The sequence below is a fragment of the Dama dama genome, chromosome 18 (genome assembly GCF_033118175.1).
Source record: "Dama dama isolate Ldn47 chromosome 18, ASM3311817v1, whole genome shotgun sequence".
Taxonomy (NCBI): domain Eukaryota; kingdom Metazoa; phylum Chordata; class Mammalia; order Artiodactyla; family Cervidae; genus Dama; species Dama dama.
This window is the reverse complement of record NC_083698.1, coordinates 24,871,809-24,892,621: the sequence shown is the minus strand read 5'-3', so window position 1 is coordinate 24,892,621 and position 20,813 is coordinate 24,871,809. Positions and strand designations below refer to the sequence as shown.

The 20,813-nt window shown below is 35.2% G+C and overlaps 1 protein-coding gene across 4 annotated transcripts in view; it reads left to right on the top strand.

Moving 5' to 3' along the window:
* SNX13 (sorting nexin 13) overlaps positions 1 to 20,813 on the top strand; it is a 138,890-nt gene that overhangs the window by 78,896 nt on the left and 39,181 nt on the right. For all 4 annotated transcript variants that reach the window (XM_061165028.1, XM_061165027.1, XM_061165030.1 and 1 more), the window contains 6 exons: positions 3,861 to 3,999; positions 4,380 to 4,468; positions 9,609 to 9,708; positions 10,593 to 10,786; positions 17,178 to 17,282; positions 17,894 to 18,026. In XM_061165028.1, coding sequence (XP_061021011.1) covers positions 3,861 to 3,999; positions 4,380 to 4,468; positions 9,609 to 9,708; positions 10,593 to 10,786; positions 17,178 to 17,282; positions 17,894 to 18,026 — 760 coding nt within the window. The remainder of the gene's footprint in view (positions 1 to 3,860; positions 4,000 to 4,379; positions 4,469 to 9,608; positions 9,709 to 10,592; positions 10,787 to 17,177; positions 17,283 to 17,893; positions 18,027 to 20,813) is intronic.

The following is a 20,813-nucleotide window of genomic DNA, read 5'->3' as shown; positions in this document are numbered from 1 at the left end:
GCTAGGCTGTACCTAGAGCTTTAAAAATTTACATAATCCCCATAGCTAAAAAATAAACCTTTGGTTAGGAATTCTGCTCCTGAAATTTATCCTAAAGTGCTAATAAATAAGGTTATAACAATCTGATTTAAGACTACTAATGGCAATCTTGCTAATAATACTAAAAAAAAGAAAGCAATTTAAGTGTTCAGCATAGAGGCACAGATGCACTCATTTCACATGCTAGCAAGGTAATGCTCAAAATCCTTCAGGCTAGGCCTCAACAGTACATGAACCAAGAACCTCCAGATGTACGAGGAGGATTTAGGACAGGCAGAGGAACCAGAGATCAAATTGCCAACTTCCGTTGGATCATAGAAAAAGCAAGGGAATTCTAGAAAAACATCTACTTCTGCTTCATTGACTATGCCGAAACCTCTGTATGTGGATCACAACAAACTGTTGAAAATTCTTCAAGAGTTGGGAATACCAGACCACCTTACCTGCCTCCTGAGAGACCTGTATGCAGGTCAAGAAGCAATGGTTAGAACCGATCATGGAACAACAGATTGGTTCAAAATTGGGAAAGGAGTGTATCAAGGCTGTACATTGTCACTTGCTTATTTAATGTACATGCAAAGTACATCATGCAAAATGCTGGGCTGGATGAAGCTCAGGCTGGAATCTAGACTGCCTGAAGAAATATCAGTAACCTCAGATATGCAGATGACACCACCCTTACGGCAGAAAGTGAAGAGGAACTGAAGAACCTCTTGATGAAAGTGAAAGAGGAGAGTGCAAAAGCTGGCTTGAAACTCAGCATTCAAAAAACTAAGATCATGGCATCCGGTCCCATCACTTCATGGCAGATAGATGGGGAAACAATGGAAACAGTGACAGACTTTATTTTCTTGGGCTCCAAAAATCACTGTGGATGGTCACTGCAACCATGAAATTAAAAGACACTTGCTTCTTGGAAGAAAAGCTGTGACAAATCTAGACAGCATATTAAAAAGTAGAAATATCAATTTGTTAACAAAAGTCTGTCTACTCAAAGCTGGTTTTTCCGGTAGTCATGTACAGATGTGCGAATTGGACTGTAAAGAAAGCTGAGAGCCAAATAATTCACGCTTTTGAACTGTGGTGTAGGAGAAGACTTTTGAGAGTCCCCTTGGACAGTAAGGAGATCCAACCAGTCAATCCTAAAGGAAATCAGTCCTGAATATTCATTAGAAGGACTGATGCTGAAGCTGAAGCTGAAGCTCCAATACTTGGGCCACCTGCGAAGAGCTGACTCACTGGAAAAGACCCCGATGCTGGGAAAGATTGAGGGCAGGAGGATAAGAGGGTGACAGAGGATGAGATGGTTGGATGACGTCACCAACTCAGTGGACATGAGTTTGAGCAAACTCTGGGAGATAGTAACGGACATGGAAGCCTGTTGTGCTACAGTCCATGGAGTCACAGAGTCAGACAGGACTGAACAACTGAACAACAAAATAGAGGAATAGTTTAGGAATATTGATGCAATAAATACTATTTATACTATGATGATAATATGTCTTTATGAATATGAAAAGATGTGTTTATTTTTTATGTGAAAAGGACATGATGTGTGTGTAGATATCTATTCCTTTAAAAATAAATATATAAGTAATTATATGTTTATGAATGACTGTGATTCTGATAAGTTGTATACTGACTGAAATGTTAATAGAGAGGTCAGTCAGTTCAGTGGCTGAGTCCTGTCTGACTCTTTGCGACCCCATGAACTGCAGCACGCCAGGCTTCCCTGTCCATTACCAACTCGCAGAGCTTGCCCAAACTCATGTACATTGAAATGGTGATGCCATCCAACCATCTCATCCTCTGTTGTAATAGAGGTAGTATCCTGAAAATTTTAAGTTTTCTCTTTTGTTTGTTTCACTTTACTACAAGTATTGGTTATGTCATAAGTGATTTTTTAAGAAGTAGGAAAAAGGTAAAATTTTAAAACGTTTAAGTAGTAAAGTAAGAGTAAATATCTTAAAAAAATTTTTTTTTGTAACACAAAAATGAATATCATATACCAACCTTAAAAATCAGTTTATAGTACTGTATAACCTTACCTATAGTACAGAACAGGATGCAAGTTTATGAGAATATTACCGTTATCTCTCACTCATGGGGTTAGGAATTATTTTTATTTCTATTTTTCTTTAGTTTTCCATTTTTATTTTGCTGAGCTTATATTAATTGTATAATTAGTTACATGGTAAAAACATTTTTGAGGGACTTAACACATATTCAGAACAGAATTCAAGCCACCAGATTTTTACTTGTTCTCTGCATAGTTGGACTGGTACTATTATTATGTATGATGGTTGGGGTTCTTTTTTATTTAAAACAGTGATTGATCACTATTGTGCTTTGCTGTAAAATATCAGAAAATATATTTAAAAGTGAAAAATATATCAATAAAGGATCTTTAGCTTGCTTTGTTGTCTGGTTTATTCTCTTGACATTATTTATGTGGAAAACCCTTTGCACATAGGTATTATAAAATTGGCTCAGTTCTTACTCTTTCTGCCAGGTAAATTTCATATTAATGATATCTAATTGTATAGTTTATTTTTATTTGAAAGGAAAAGTTTAGAGCAGTGTAGTAGTAACATATATCCTCCAAATGAAATGTTCATATTACCTAACAGAAGTTTTAAGTTTTTAAGTTGTTTCTAAAGATAGTATGGGCCAATTTGGATTATTTATCTCAAAATAAATATTTTATATCTTTTGGGGACAAACTAGTTAATGGTAAACTGTTCTCTCTGACTGTGGAATAGTTTACTTAATTGGTTTATATTGTTATCCCCTACTAGAGCAGATTAGTGAGCAGCTGTTTACTTGTTTCTTAATGTATTAGAGAAATCAGGTCTTTAATAACTTACTTCTTTTATTATTGAAGTAAAATTTATACAAAGTGAGAGACATCGCCAAGTAGTTATCTGAAGTTGTGTTATAATTTTGTACTTCTACTTGCACTATTTGAGAATGTGAAGACCAAATTTGGTCTCTGCACATTCTGATAGATATTTGGCATTTTCATTTTGTTATGGTTAACTTGCACATCCTTGCTGACGAATGATTTTGAACATTTTTTCATGTGCTTATTGCCCCCCCACCCCTGCCAACTTCTTTTCGCCACAGTTCTCAACTTTGGCAATCACCAGTACTTGGACTGCTGTTTAGAATGGACAACCAAGTTGGCTACCTTTTCATAGTTCCCTTTACTGTTTTATTTGGCTTAAATTTATTGACAGTCAGAGTCATTAGTTCCTTTACAACATTCTCAACTACCTTTCCTCTCTCTCTCAGTTTATTATTTGCTTGGTGAAACCACATTCTGGTTAAATCCAACTTAATGTTCTACTCCATTCTTAATCTTAAATAGCAAGTGTCTGGAGAAGGATGAAATAACAGTTATTCATGTCGTTACAGTGGTTCTGTTAAATTTATGTCAGAGCATGCCACTCTTAATGTTTAAAATCGAATAACTTTTCATTCCATTCACGGTGAAAGCCAAGCCATTTACTAAACCCTGTCCTGCCTGCTTTTCCATTAGCACTCATCTCCTGTGCTCTTCGGCATTTCTTTGGTTTAGCTCTAGTCACCATGGCTGCCTTGCTGTCATCAGACATTCTGAGTGTGCTCTTTACTTCACAGTGTGCTAAATATCTTACTTACTTTGTTAATAGTCTGTGACCCAGGAGAATGTAAGTACCATGAGGAGAGATTTTCATTTTGTTTGAGGACAGTTGTGCCTGGCCCACGGTAGGTATTCAAGATTATGTTTTCACTTAGGCGAATCTCCCTCCCATCTGTGTTTTAAATTTTATTTTCAGATCCGTGATTCTAATTGCAACTATGAGGCCTTTATGAACATTATTAAATTGAGTGACAATATTGGAGAGCTCGAAGCAGTCAGAGATAAAGCAGCAGAAGAATTACAGTATCTTCGATCTCTAGATACAGCTGGTGATGGTAAGTAATTTATTTAAGAATGTTTTACTTCTTTAACAATTACTGTGTATTCAAACAAAACTTTAATTTACCTAAATGTCATTTTATGTTATTAGTTGTTTTCACCTTAACTGAATCTGACTTTTATTATGCTAATATGTTCTGAGAATAAAGCACAATAGTTTTCTGAATGAGACTCTTATTATTGCAGTTATCGCTAAAGATAATTGACATAGTTTAATTTTAATTAAATAATCTCACTATAAAATTTCCAGTTATTTCTTTTTTAAATAAAATGATTGCTGTATTCATTGGTTATTATGTTAAATTACAGTAAGTGTATGTTTAAAGTATTTCACAAGTAACACTGTCACTTTACCTCATAATCAATTTATTTTTAGATATCAACACCATCAAAAATCAAATAAATAGCTTATTATTTGTGAAGAAAGTATGTGACTCAAGAATACAACGGTTGCAGTCAGGCAAAGTGAGTAAAATACTCTTGAATTAATATTTAACTATAGATAATTTCTTTTCATTCAAATATCCAGAAAATAACAAAAGGTCGAGTATTAACCAGTGTGGCATTTTACAGAAGAACTAAAAATTTAGAGAAAATTTATATTATACAATTTAGTAAGTATTTATTAAAACAAGCTAATGAGATTAAAATACTGCATGAAAAGTAAATTCTTTTTCTTGATTTATGCATTTATCTACTCATGTGTCATTTATTCAAAATTCAGCATTTATTGAATTTTGTACATTGGACACCATTTTAGATGGATCTAACAGATGGAAATCTCTCTCATGAAGCTTACATTTTCGTTGCAGAATCAGAAAATAAACCAATATATAAATTGATATATTATGTAAAAAATGTAAAAGTAAGTGAAATGTGAAAAAATAAAATGTAAAAAAAAAAAACCTAAAATGTGAAAGAAAATAAGTAAAGCAAAGTAGGGTGGTAGAGAATGTCAGAGTGGTTTAGATAGGTGCTGAGAGACCTGGTGACATTTGAGCATAGAGAGATCTGAATAATATGAGAGACTCCTGTGAAAATTTTTTTTTCTTTTTTAAATCTTTCATGCAAAGGTGAGAGCAAATGTGAAGTCCCTGGAATAGGAACGTGCTTGGTCTTCCCTGGTAGCTCAGACGGTAAAGTGTCTGCCTACAATGTGGGAGACCCGGATTCAACCCCTGGGTCGGGAGGATCCCCTGGAGAAGGAAATGGCAACCCACTCCAGTATTCTTGCCTGGAAAATCCCTTGGACTGAGGATCCTGGTAGGCTACAGTCCATGGGGTCCTGAAGAGTCGGACACGACTGAGCGACATCACTCATTGTGACTGGTATGGAATGTATGATAGGATTTGTAGTAGGAATGAATTTAGAGAGGAACCTTAGGGGTTAGATCATACGTGATTTTACCTTCCATAGTAAGATTTTTAAAAATCTGGCTGTGATAGAAATCCATTGGACATTCGCCCTGGCAAGTGACATAATCAGACTTATGAGGTAAAATGATTACTTGGGCTCTTTGTGATGAGTAGATTGTGGTGGAGTGGTGGAGACAAGAATGGAAACTTAACAGATCATTTACACGACTCTTGTTTTTGTTTAGTAAGAGATGTCTGGGGGGGTTCATGTGAGAAGTTAATTGGAGACAGTATTTGCTAATGTGTTAAATGTGGGTTTAGAGAGAAAAAAGAATTCAAGGATGATTCCAAAGTTTTTTGGACTGAGCACCTGCATGAATAGTGTTGTTATTCACTAAAATGAGTAAAACTGAGGGAGGAGGAAGTTTGGAAGAGAGAATCAAGTTTTGAATGTTTTAGCTTGAGATCCCTGTTTGATGTTAAAGTAGACATTCTAATTGGTAAATTCAACTTCAAGGGAAATTTTGTGAATGAAATAAACTTTGAGAATCCTCAGGATTATCAGCTGCTTGTTTAAAGTTGAGAGATTGGATGAGATTACTTAAAAGAATGAGTTTAAGAAAGAAACTATCAAAGACTTTGTCCTGAGGCACTTCAGTTACTAGTGTTTAAGAAGTGAAAGATCTAGTCAAACAAACTGTAAATGACTGTTGAGATTGAAGGAAAGGAGTGTGATATCCTAGAAGCAAAGTATAGAAAATGCTGAAAAAAGTCAGAGATCAGGTGTATCACAGACTACTAATAAGTTGAGTAAAATGAAGATTTAGAATTGACTGTTGGGTTTGCCACAGGGGCATTATTGGTGATCCATGAGAGCATTTTGGTTGAATAGTGGAGAAAAACCCTGATGGGAGTCAGTCAGGAGAAAATGGGAAGAAATGAATTAGAAACAGTGATTATAGGTAGCTGTTTGGATGAGTTTCATTGTAAAAGAAAGCAGAGATTTGGGGCTTTGAAACAAAGTTTTTACTACCTTTAGTTTTTAGTATAATCACCTTTTTTATGCCTGTTTTCTATTGGAAATTGATTTGTGACTCTTTGGTCTTGTAATTTTGCAGTGTACTTAAATTCCTTAAGGAATAGAAGACTTATTTTTAAATTTTGAGTTTAGTTTGCTAGTTTAATTATAACTTACACATTATTTGAGGCCTATATTTGTCATAAATGTGTGTGCAGATGTATGTATGTCTGTCTTTGTTCAGTTAACTATATTTTAAAATGAATTTATATACGCATGTAAATTCAGAATAGAAGAATAATATGGTTTCACTTGTGATCGTTGTTTCTTTATCTAGTTACCCTACCTAGATCTTAAAGTTAGTGATGCTTGTGTTCAACTCTTTGTGAACCTATGGACCGTAGCCTATCAGGCTCCTCTGTCCATGGGATTCTCAAGACAAGAATACTAGAGTAGGTTTCCATGCCCTCCTCCAGGGGATCTTCCCCACCCAGGGAATGAACCCTCCTCTCTTATGTCTCTTGCATTGGCAGGCAGATTCCTTACTGCTGAGCCACCAGGGAAGCCCTTGGTGATCCTTAAGCATCATTATTTAAGTCTGTTTGCCTAAATAATTTTTGATACTGAATTCCTTTTAAAATTTAGAAATCTTGTTTGGAAGCTTGTCAATTCTGATTTGAATATGAAGCTTTACCTTTTTTAATAGCTCAAGACGTAGCATGTATTCCTTTGGATGAAAATTCAGAATCTTCAGAGATAGAGGTTTTTTAACCATACTGCTCATCTTAAAGTCTTAGAGATGCTTTATTCTTTTTATTACAAATAAAGTGATAGTGAATACTCTTCTCCATCCCATATCTATAGAGCTACTGCTGGACAGAACCAAGAAGTGATAAAATCTGAGGAAGGAAGACTGAGATAGGGGAAGTCATGTGCTGGTGCTAGATTGCTTTGTTGTTCAGTCGCTCAGTCGTGTCCAACTCTGTGACCCCATGGCCTGCAGCACGCCAGGTTTCCCTGTCCTTCACCATTTCCTGGAGTTTGCTCAAACTCATGTCCATCGAGTCAGTGATGCCATCCAGCCATCTCATCCTCTGTTGTCCTCTTCTCTTCCTGCCTTCTATCTTTCTCAGCATCAGGATCTTTTCCAGTTAGTTGACTCTTCCCATCAGATGGCCAAAGTATTGGAGCTTCAGCTTCAACATCAGTCCTTCTAATGAATATTCAGGATTGATTTCCTTTAGGATTGACTGATTTGATCTCCTTGTAGTCCAAGGGACTTTCAAGAGTCTTCTCCAACACCATAGTTTGAAAGCATCAGTTTTTTAGTGTTCAGCCTTTTTTATAGTCCAACTTTCACTACTGGAAAAACCATAGCTTTGACAATGTGGACCTTTGTCAACAGGGTGATGTCTCCGCTTTTTAATAGGCTGTCTAGGTTTATCATAGCTTTTCTTTCAAAAAATTAAATTCTTTTAATTTCATGGCTGCAGTTACCTTCCACGGTGATTTTGGAGCACAAGAAAATAGTCTGTCAGTTTCCATTGCTTTCCCTTCTACTTGCCATGAAGTGATAGGATCGGATGCCATGATGTTAGTTTTTTGAATGTTGAGTTTTAAGCCAGTTTTTTTTACTCTCTTTCACCTTCATCAAGAGGCTCTGTAGTTCCTCTTCACTTTCTGCCATTAGGGTGGTGTCATCTGCATGTCTGAGATTACTTATATTTCTCCAGGAAGTCTTGATTTCAGCTTGAGCTTCATCCAGCCTAGCATTTTGCGTGATGTCATCTGCATATAAGTTAAATAAGCAAGGTGACGGTGTACAGCCTTGATATACTCCTTTCCCAATTTTGAACCAGTCTGTTGTCCCATGACTGATGCTCACTGTTACTTCTTGACTACATACAGGTTTCTCAGGAGACAGGTAGGTGGTCTGATATTCCCATCTCTTGAAGAATTTTCCAGTTTGTTGTGATCCACACAGTCAGAGGCTTTAGCATAGTCGGTGAAGCAGAAGTAGATGTTTTTCTGGAATTCGCTCTTTTTCGATGATCCAGTGGATGTTGGCCATTTGATCTGCTTCCTCTGCCTTTTCTAAATCCAGCTTATACATCTGGAAATTCTTGTTTCACATACTGTTGAAGTCCAGCTTGAAGGATTTTAGCATTACTTTGCTAGTATGTGAAATGAGTGCAATTTGCAGTAGATTGCTTTACCCCAATAATTTCAAATCAGTAATCTGTTGTTGTTCTTATGTTCTTATATGAAGAGGAGATACTAATTACAAGAGAAGTTTTTTTCTCCTCTTTTCAAATCATCTTCCTTTTCCTTTATATATCACCTATGCCTAATTTAGTATCTGCCCCTGAATAAGGCAGCCTTATCTAACTTTCAGAAAACCTGTGCATCTTTTTTTGAAAATAGAGGTTTGTGAGTATGGATTTGGAAATGCAGAGAGGCTGGTGGAAATCATTTCCAGAAACATTGTTGGTTTTTGTGGAAAGGGCATCAGACTCTGAGGACACTGATTCATTCTAACCATCTTTGCTATCATAGGCAACTTTTCTGATCATCAATTTTCTTATCTGTTGAGTGGGATTGGTGATGTTTATCCAATAGGATTGCTGTGGAGATTTAATGAAGTAATATGTGTAATGCATCTAGCACAGTGCTGGATGTGTAGATTCTCTAAATTTTGAAACTGTTAAAAACTTTTTTCTCTATATATAGGTAGTTTCCTTGCTTTGAAGTTTATATAATTTACCATTTAGGTAGACTGAAAAGAAACACATTTTCTACAAAGATTCAGAATTTTTACCCAATTAGCAAATCTACTAGTTAGGAATATTTTATTTTTTTCTAGTAGGTAGACTTCATCCTGTACTTGAAAATATTGGGATTTGTTTATTCTTCAACATAATATCCCCTTTAGTCCCTATCATGTTCATTTTTGTTTGGAATGGGTAAAAATAGAGAATACATGAAAATACATTTAGGTTTATTTTTTGTTAGAAGAAATGAGTGCTTACTGTACGTTTAGTGTACGTTTAATAAGCAGCTCTTGAAATAACTCCAGGAAATTCAGTCAGCTGATACTTTTTATTGGTAACCCACCTGTACAAGAAAAGAAGACTTTATTCCATTTTAACTTAATTTTTTACGTCTATGTAAGGATCTTTAATGTAGTGAGTGGATAGATGAGATGTTAATCTGAAAAACTTTCATTTGTAGGAAATAAATACTGTGAAACTGGCAGCAAACTTTGGGAAGCTTTGCACAGTCCCCCTGGACAGCATTCTTGTAGACAATGTCGCACTGCAGTTTTTTATGGGTAGGTAAATCCATTTTATAAAAATAACATAACCCTCAAGTTTTTTATAATTGTATATATTGTTAAATTTTAAATACTTGATATTAGGCATGCCATATGTATCTCTCTTCCACTCCTCATTTTCCGAAATATCCCGCACTTCTTTTAGAAACCATAGGGATAGAGATTTGTTTGGTTTTAAGGAAATAAATACTTACTGTAGTTCCAGTGTGCATTTGCTAATCTGCTTTTAAATAAACCCCAAGAGATTCTAGTATGAATTTTAATTATTTGAGAAAGAGACTTTGTCAGGAAAGCATGGTATATATAACCTGCTTGTATCAATTTTGTGCATGAACAGGGGAAGGGTCTTATTTTTATACCATTTTATATATAAATGTTTACTGATTTTATTAATGTTACATCAGAATTGCTTTTATCTAGGGGATATTTCCAGCAAAGCTCCCTGAGACTTCATATTCATGAACAAAAAGAAATGCATGGCTTATTGAAGAGCCCAATCTTTATTTTTAATACATGTGGTATAATAGTAATATTATGACTAATAATTTTTATTGAGAATGGAAGCTGAATGTTGGTGAAGTAGTTTATTTCAGATGAAGCCTTCCCTGGCAGCTTTATTCCCAAAAGGTGTTTTCATGAAAAATCAGATGTTTTTTAAAATGCACTTCCATTTCTTTTTTCTGCATAATTGGTCTCTTCAGCTTAACCAATTTATGATATGATGTTTTTTTAACCTCCAATATTTTCTAAACATGTTCAAAATGCAGAGTTTTAAGTATTTAAAACTTTCAAATACTATCTTTCTTAACTTGTCTTATAGCTGTATGCACTCAAAACTGTGTGACTTTAATATCTCTGTTGTTGTGGATTTTGTTTGGTAGACTACATGCAGCAAACTGGAGGTCAGGCACATCTCTTCTTTTGGATGACAGTGGAAGGATACCGCGTCACAGCCCAACAGCAGCTAGAAGTTTTATCAAGTCGTCAGAAGGATGGAAAACATCAAACCAACCAAACCAAAGGTCTTTTAAGAGCAGCTGCTGTTGGAATTTATGAACAGTATTTATCAGAAAAGGTGAGGATATACTTTGATTTATTTGAGAATACATTTTGTTTTCTTCCTTGACAGTGTCATTAATAATGGTAGATTATTAATAATTAAAATTAATAATGATACTGCCAAAGAAGATGATAATGATTTGTAGTACTTGTAAATATCCATTGTTCATGCTGCTGTGCACAACTGCCTTACATTGCCTTGTTTTATACTGATAATAGCTTTTGTATATTATTCCTATTGTATAGGTGAAGAAATTGATTAAATTAGAAAATTGAATTAACCTGTCCAGGGTCATGTGGATACTAAATAACAGAGTTAAGATTCAGGGTCACACAAACTTTAGATAATAGGAAGTAAGAGGTAAACCTTGAAAACAGTAAAACAGAGCTGGAGTGGTTGTACTAATATTAGATCATAGATTTTAAGACAGAAAATGTTACTAGAGAAACAAGGGACATTTTATAGTAGAAGGGTCAGTTGATCAGGATGATAAAACAGCAGAGCCCACACATACATGAAGCACAAACTGACAGAACTGAGGGAGAAATAGACAATTCAGCAGTAACAGTTGGAGACTTCAGTACTCACTCTCAAAACTGGTAAAACAGTTAGATAGAAAATGACCAAGGAGGTTCAAGAATTGAACAGTACTTTAGACCAATTAGACCAAATACATTTGTAGAATACTTCTCCTAACAACAGTGTTATTTTCAAGCATACACATGGAGCATTCTCCAGGATAGGTCATGCTGCTGCTTCTGCTAAGTCACTTCAGTCGTGTCTGACTCTGTGCAACCCAGTGGATGGCAGCCCACCAGGCTCCTCTGTCCACAGGATTCTCCAGACAAGAATACTGGAGTGGGTTGCCATTTCCTTTTCCAGGATAGATCATAAGTTAGGCCATAAAACAACTCATTTTAGAGGCATTAAAATTACATATAAATATGTTTGTTTCTCATAGTAGAATTAATTAGAAATCAAGAACAAAAGGGATTTGAGGAAATTTATAAATACTTGAAAATCAAGCAACATATTTCTAAATAGTATCTGTGTCAAAAACTTCAGGAAGAAATTAGAAAATATTTTCAATTGAATGAAAATGAAAAAAACAATGCATCAAAATTTATGGGATGCAGTTAAAGAAGTGTGTAGAGGGAAATGTGTAGCTTTAAATGCCTGATTAGAAAGAAAGATGTCACATCAGCAATATACATTTCCCTCTTAAAAATCTAGAAAAAGAAAAGCACGACAAATCTAAGCAAACAGAAGGAAGGAAATAGTAAAGATCAAAATGGAAATCAGTGAAATAGAAAACAGAAAGACAGTAGTGAAAAATCAGTAGTACAGTCAAAAGTTGTAAAATGAACGATGAAATTTAGAAACCTTTAGCTCAGTTGGCCAATAAAAAAAGATACAGATCACCAGAATCATAAATGAAGGAGGAAGCATCACCACTGACTATAGAAATTAAAAGGACTACAGGGAAATACTATTGTTGCTCAGTCGCTAAGTTGTATCCAACTCTGTTATGACCCCATAGACTGTAGCCGGCCAGGCTCCTCTGTCCATGGGATTTCCCAGGCAAGAATACTGGAATGAGTTGTGATTTCCTTCTCCAGGGGATCTTCCCAACCCAGGTGTCGAACCCTGTATTGACAGGTGGATTCTTCACCACTGAGCCACCCGGGATGCCCCGTAAGGAAGTATTACGAACAACTTTATGACAACAGATTAGACCATTTAGATGAAATGGACACATTTCTGGGGATACACTGATTGTCAGACTGACTCAGGAAGAATAGGAAATAGAGTAAATAAATTTAATTAATAATTAAAAATCATCTTTCAAAGAAAAGCCCAGGCCTAAATGGCTTTACTAGTGAATTCTATCATATATTTCAAGAAGAAATAATACCAGTATTTCACAAACTCTTCCAGAAAACAGAGAAAAAGGAAACACTTTACAACTCATTTTATGAATTTAGTGTTATTCTCACATCAAAGACAAAGACATCGTTTAGAAAACTACAGACTGATGTACCTCATGAATATGGACAAAAGTCCTCAAGATTCATACTCCAGTATTTTTAATGACTATATGCTATAATACCTTTTAATTCATACTTATTAGCACAGAATTGTATTTTAATTTTAAGTATATATATTATTTGGAAACCACTCATTTGTGCATTTGCTTACATTTTTGCCTTATGAAATATATTGTATTTAAAAGAGTACGCAGTTTTAAGAATAATAGTATAACAAATGCCTTTATACGCTCCATTCAGCTTTAGAAGTAGAACGTCCGATATATTTTAAAGTGCTTCCCTTGTGGTGCAGCTGGTAAAGAATCCACCTGCAATGCGGGACACCTGGGTTCATCCCTGGGTTGGGAACATTCCCTGGAGGCTACCCACTCCAGGATTCGGACCTGCAGAACTCCATGGACTGTATAGTCCGTGGGGTCGCAAAGGGTCGGACATGACTGAACTACTTATCTGTATTTTAAAAGATCCCTATGTTATCCTTTGCCTGGCCTTACTTTCTTGCTTTCTGATGAAGCCAGTTTTCTCTAATTATTCACGTACTTTCACATACAGTTTTCCTGTACCTGTATGTTCTAAATAATACTACTGTTTCAGCTTTATGAGATTTTGACATTACAAAAGTGTCAGGAGAGATAGCTTTAGACATTTGCCTTCCAGATGGCTGTCATTGTTGCCAGCAGTAGAAAAGATGCCATTGTTGGCAGTAATCATATTTTTTAAAGCATGGGACAAGAATAATATCCATCTTTCATTTGAAAATATATCAAGAATGTGTGTGACGAAAAGAATTAAGTAAACAAATTTATATGATTTTTCTCTAAAACTATTGAATGATTTTTGAAGGGACTAAAATTAACCTTGAAATAGACGTATGGAACTGAGTACGTGTAGGCTATAGCAAGAACTCATACAATGAAGAAAATAACTCATTTTTTGGAAATAAAGCTATTGAGAACTCAAATATCACCAGAAAGGAACAGCCAGCTTAAACACAGTTTTCTCACTTTCTTTAATAAAACTATAATTTCTTTGGAATACTCCTTTATTCTCACACATTTAAATGATCTATGCGTTTTAGAACCATTTTCCTTGAAAAGGAGAGGTTGTTAACTTATGACATCCATTATGCTTTGAAGTACTTAAAAAATAGGCATTTTAGACATGGGCAACTTGTATGATGAATTCATAGATGCAGAGAACCTGATTGGCAAACAGCTGGTCTACCAAACAAACCTGGAGATACGAAGTTGATAGACGCTTTTTTGGGAAAGCTGGAAACAAATCCCTGTAGATCTAAAATCCCGTTATTCTTTGCCTAAATGATTTTATTGAAAGGATATTTCACCTGGTGTCATGACATTGCAGTGGTAAGAGAAATAAATATGATAAAGGCTCAAGAGCAGAGCCGAAAGTCATAGTGAATTTTATTTTATAGTTGATTGTATTTAGTTATACCACTGTATAAAATAAAGGATTGTCCTGAAAGCTGCAGGCAGATCAGAAAAGTATTGTTTAAAAAGGCACACAAAAATTCCCTACAAGATCATAGAATAAAAGGTAAATGTAATTGTTTATTTTTTATTAAATATAGATGTATCTATTTATTAGTCCTATTATGTGTATAATCTTTTAAAAAGTCTTAGATTTATATATTTTAAGAATAAACAGTGGTACTGCCTACCAATTTTAAATTTAGATTAAAAGTTTAAAAAATGTTAAAATAAGTTTCTGTATCAGAGAACAGGAATATTATTAAGTATATTGTTTTGTTTTCTCAAACATATTTTTTGATCAGTCCTGTTAATTTTCAATTGCCACTGTTAACTAGTCATTTTGTTTAAATAACTACATTTGTGTAATATGGAAGTAAACAATACAGACTAATAGATAATTTTGGAAAAAACATGCAATTTTTGTATTTTTATGTTAAAGTAATAGCATATGTGCAAATATTTCTTCTGTATTACCGTTCTTTTTTTTAAAAGGGACTTGGTTAGTTATGCCCAACGTTAGCTCTCTGAAAGTATTGCTTACCATATTCCAAGGATAAGGCTTAATCTAATTCTTTGTATCTGAGATTATAGAAAAAATTAAGCTAGATAAATTGCAAATGTTATTTTCAAATTTGTCTCTTATTTCCTAGAAACTGAGTGTAGTGAGCTCAGAGGGCACATGAAAGGACAGAAACTACCTTAAATCATGTTCCTCTCTGATCTTTGTCGAATAGTTGAAGCTGTTGAGTTTTTCTGTTGTTACTTCAGGGTGAGAGGGGTGGGGGGGAAGGGAACACCACACCCATACACAAACAAGTAATAGGTAAGTGTCCTTTTCTTCTTCCTCCAAAAACCCCCTCACAAGAACCAAAAAAGTACCACCACACTACCTCCCTGAGTTTACTTCTAAGAGTGTTGAATTAACAAGGGGACATTAGAAGTTGTATAGCCCTTATGCTGCACATTCATACCCTCCTGTTTACTTACTTTAAAAACAATTTTTTTTAATTTTGTTCAAGAATGGTTGGTACGTAGTATTGTGTTAATTTCTGCTGTATAGTGAAGTGATTCATTTACACATGCACACATTCCTTTTTCATATTTTTCTCCATTATGGTTTTTCACAGAGTATTGAGTGTGGTTCCTGGGCTATACAGTAGGACCTCGTTGTTTATCATTGTATATATACTAGTGTGCATCTGTTAATCCCAAGCTTCCATTCCATCCCTCCTGCATCCTCTCTCCCCCTTGGCAGTCTCCGGTCTCTTCTCTGTGTTTATGAGTCTGTTTCTCTTTTGTGAAGTGAGGTCGCTCAGTTGTGTCCAACTCTTTGCAACTCTGTAGCCTACCAGGCTCCTTGATCCATGGGATTTTCCAGGCAAGATTACTGGAGTGGGTTGCCATTTCATTCTCCAGGGGATCTTCCCGACCCACGGATCAAACCCGGACCTCCCGCATTATAGGCAGACGCTTTACCATTTGAGCCACCAGGGAATAAGTTCATTTGTGTCGTGTTTTACATTGTGCGTATAAGTGATACAGTAATTTGTCTTTCTCACTTACTTCGCTTAGTATGATAATCTCTAGTTCTATCCATGCTGCTGCATATGACTTTATTTCATTCCTTTTTATGGCTGAGAAATATTCCATTGTGTATGTACCACGTCTTCTTTATCCTTTCCTCTCTCGTTGAACGTGGGGTTGTTTCTATGCCTTGGGTGTTGTAAATAGTTCTACTTTGAACATGAGAGTGCATTTATCTTTAAATTACAGTTTTGTCTGGATGTATGCCCAGAATACTTACATACTTTTTCTTCTCTTGATTTATATATTTCTGTTCCTTAGATAGTCTAATAGATAGCATAGAGAAATTGCTTAAACAATGCATTCTTTTGGTACTGTCTCTAAAAGTTACCATCATTTAATCACTCATTTATTCTCCATAGCCTTCAGACTTAAAAATAAAAAAGTTAACATGCTGAAGAATGTCTGTAGTATCTGTCACATTATGCACCTTGAGATGAAAGTTATTGAAACAAAATAACTTTTCAAATTTTTTTCTGTCCCTTATCATGCTGATACTTTGCTGCAGTATTATAAAACTGAATTAGGATAAAGATAGTCGCTTTTAAGTGCCATTCAGAAGTATTGTTTCTGGTGTTAAATGATAAGTAGCAATGTGGCATTCTCTTGACATTTTATTAAGTACACATCTAAGACTACTGAGTGCTCAGCACTAATGCGTGGTGACAGTGTTTCCTGTGTGCTGGACACATACGCCTTACGTAACTCTCTTTTCATCCTCACAGTAATCACATGTAGTATTTATCTCCATCTTACAGAGTGAGTAAGTTAAGCCTTGTGACAGGAAACTTGCTCAGCAAAAGTTAAGATTTAAATCCACGTCTAACAAGTCTACTGTGTAGTACCTCATGGCCAGAAAAATACTAGCTCTTATTTCAGCCTTTAGACATCAAGGTGTCATATACAAACCAAGGATTTTTTTTGCAGTTACTTTTAGTACTATGATTCCATTATTTAATTGTCCTACTTCGGCTCCCTGATGCAAAGAGCCAACTCAGCGGATAAGACCCTGATGCTGGGAAAGATTTGAGGGTAGGAGGAGAAGGGAGCGACAGGATGAGATGGTTGGATGGCATCACTGACTCAGTAGACATGACTTTGAGCAAACTCAGGGAGATAGTGAAGGACAGGGAAGCCTACCATGCTGTAGTCCATGGGGTTGCAAATAGTCGGACATGACTGGGTGACTGAACAACAAATTATTTAATTCTCCTACTATGATGGCTTAACTTGTATTTAGAAATTTCAAAGATCAGTGCTACTTGTGTTTTTCTCTGTCAGGCATCTCCAAGAGTTACTGTTGATGATTATTTGGTAGCAAAATTAGCAGATACTTTGAATCATGAAGATCCAACCCCTGAAATCTTTGATGACATTCAAAGGAAGGTATTATGTACAACATTTATCATTATATCTTTTTTGAAAACAATATATATGTCTATATGCTTGTAATTTGTCTGTAAAAGGTTATTGAAATGTTATGAAAGTACAGTGTGATAACTAAAAAGATGTGTTATGGTAATAATATTTCACAAAGTAGCCAGTTTTTCTTTGCTTATTTACTGTAGAAATGCGGAAAATCCCTATGCTGGGTTATTTACTTTGAATCTGGCTAAAGTGACAGATACAGATTCTAGAATTTTATGAATAGATGATGTATAAATAACAGATTCATTATTTTAATATGTGCTTTGAGCCTTTGTGTATTTGGATTTGTTTCTTAGAGGACACGACTTTGTAGAGCACTATATATAACTGCTGTCCTGTGACTTGTTTTGCAGTAGGACCCTTTTCAGTATAATTTAGATTCTAGAGGGGCCAGAAAAATATCTCTAGTTGTGACATAGTCTTATTACTGACATCTTAGAAATATGGAGCCTATAATTCATTGGAGTGATACCTTTGTCTAGCTTTTGTTGAAATCTTTTTTTTTTTTTTGGTGGAGATTACTACATTATTTGTATTAATGATTGAATATCTTGATTTATTTCAATAAGGTGTATGAATTGATGCTTCGAGATGAAAGATTTTATCCTTCCTTCAGACAGAATGCACTTTATGTGCGCATGTTAGCTGAACTGGATATGTTAAAAGATCCTAGTTTCAGAGGATCAGATGATGGTGATGGAGGTAAGGTAGCATACATTGTACATTTATCCGTGTATATATGTATATTCCTGTGTATATTCTGCTTACCAAAGGAAATCCTTTAAAATAGCATGAAAATGTTCTTAAAGCTGAAATATAAATTGTAATATATTTTTAAGTCCATGAATAAATGATGAAGTTTACTTACTATACTAAATTAAAATGTGAAAATCTGATAACAAATTAGAACATAACTGTTGAGCCTAGAATTCCTTTTTTTTTAAATTTATTTATTTTTCAGTCGAAGGATAATTCCTTTATAGAATTTTGTTGTTTTCCACCAGACATCAACAAGAATCAGCTGTAGGTGCACCTGTGTCCCCTCCCTCCCAAACTCCCTCTCATCTCCTTCCTCATCCCACCCTTCCAGATTGTTACAGAGCCCCTGTTTGTGAGTTTTACAGCAAATTCCCATTGGCTCTCTTATTTTACATGTGGTATTGTAAGTTTCCATGTTACTCTCTCCATACGCCTCACCCTCTCTCTCCTCCCCTCCCCCTGTGTTTATAAGTCTGTTCTCTATGTCTGTTTCTCCGTTGCTGCCCTGAAAATAAATTCACTGGTACCATCTTTCTAGATTCCATATATATGTGTTAGTATATGATATTTATATTTCTCTTTCTGACTTACTTGACTCTGTATAATAAGCTCTAGGTTTGTCCACCTCATTAGAACTGACTCATATGCATTCTTTTTCATGTCTGAGTAATATATTGCATTGTATTTATGTACCACAGTGTCTGTATCAGTTCATCTGTCGATGGACATCTAGGTTGCTTCCATCTTCTAGCTATTGTAAATAGTGCTCCAGTGAACCTTGAGTTCCGTGTATCTTTTTCAGTTTTGGTTTCCTCAGGGTGTACGCCTAGTAGTGGGATTGCTGGGTCATATGGTGGTTTTATTCCTAGTTTTTAAAGGAATCTCCATACCGTCTTCCATGCTGGCTGTGTCAGTTTACATTCCCACCAGCAGTACAAGGATTCCCTTTTCTCCACATCCTCTACAACGTTTATTGTTTGTAGACTTTTTGATGATGACCATTCTGACTGGTGTGAGGTGATATCTCATTGTAGTTTTGATTTGCATTTCTCTAATAATGAGTGGAGTTGAGCATCTTCTCATGTGTTTGTTAGCCATCTGTATGTCTTCTTTGGAGAGATGTCTGTTTAGGTCTTTTCCCCACTTTTTGATTGGGTTTTGTGTTTCTGGCATTGAGTTGTATGAACTGCTTGTATATTTTGGAAATTAATCCTTTGTCAGTTGTTTCTTTGCTATTATTTTCTCCCACTCTGAGGGTTGTCTTTTCACCTTGTTTGTCATTTCCTTTGCTGTGCAAAAACTTTTAAGTTTAATTAGGTCTCACTTGTTTATTTTTATTTTGTTTCCATTGCTCTAGGAAGTGGGTCATAGAGGATTTTGCTTTGATTTATGTCATTGAATGTTCTGTTACGTTTTCCTCTAAAAGTTTTGTAGTTTCTGGTCTTACATTTAGGTCTTTAATCCATTTTGAATTTATCTTTGTGTATGGCATTAGGAAGTGTTCTAATTTCACTCTTTTACACGTAGCTGTCCAGTTTTCCCAGCACCACTATTGAAGAGGTTATCTTTGCCCCATTGTATATTCTTGCCTTCTTAGTCAAAAATAAGGTGCCCGTATGTGCATGGGTTTATCTCTGGGCTCTCTGTCATGTTCCATTGGTCTGTATTTCTTTTTGTGCCAACACCATACTGTCTTGATGACTGTAGCTTTGTAGTATAGACTGAAGTCAGGAAGGTTGATTCCTCCAGCTCCATTCTTCTTTCTCAAGACTGCTGTGGCTATTTGGGGTCTTTTATGTTTCCATATTAATTGTGAAATTTTTTGTTTTAATTCTGTGAAAGATGTTGTTGGTAATTTGATAGGGATCTCTGTGAATCGGTAGATTGCATTTGGTAGTATAGTCATTTTCACAATATTTATTCTTCCAACCCAGGAACTTGGTATATCTCTCCTTCTGTTTAATGTTGTCTTTGATTTCTTTCATCATTATAATTTTCCATATACAGTTCTTTTGTCTCCTTAGGTAGGCTTATTCCCAGAAATTTCATTCTTTTTGTTGCAGTGGTAAATGGGATTGATCCCTTAATTTCTCTTTCTAATTTTTCATTATTAGTATATAGAAATGCAAATGATTTCTGTGTATTGACCTTCTTTCCCATGACTTTGCTAAATTCACTGATTAGCTCTAGTAATTTTCTGATAGTTTCTTTTGGGTTTTCTATGTATAGTATCATGTTATCTGCAAGTAGTGAGTTTTATTTCTTCTTTTTCCAATCTGGATTTCTTTATTTCTTTTTCTTCTCTAATTGCCATACCTAGGACTTCCAAACCTATGTTGAATAATAGTGATAAGAGAGGACACAGTTGTCTTGTTCCTGATCATAGAGGGAATGCTTTCAGTTTTTCACCATTGAGAATAATGTTTGCTGTGGGCTTATTATATATTACCTTTACTGTGTTGAGGTAGGTTCCATCTGTGCCCATTTTTTGAAGTGTTTTATCATAGATGGGTGCTGAATTTTGTCAAAGGATTTTTCTGCATCTGTTGAGTTGGTCATGGTTTTTATCTTTCAGTTTTTTAATATGATGTATTCATTGATTGATTTGTGTATATTGAAGAATTCTTGCATCCATGGAATAAACCCAACATGATCATGGTATATGAGCTTTTTAATGTGTTGTTGAATTCCCTTTGCTAGAATTTTGTTGAAAACTTTGGCATCTGTGTT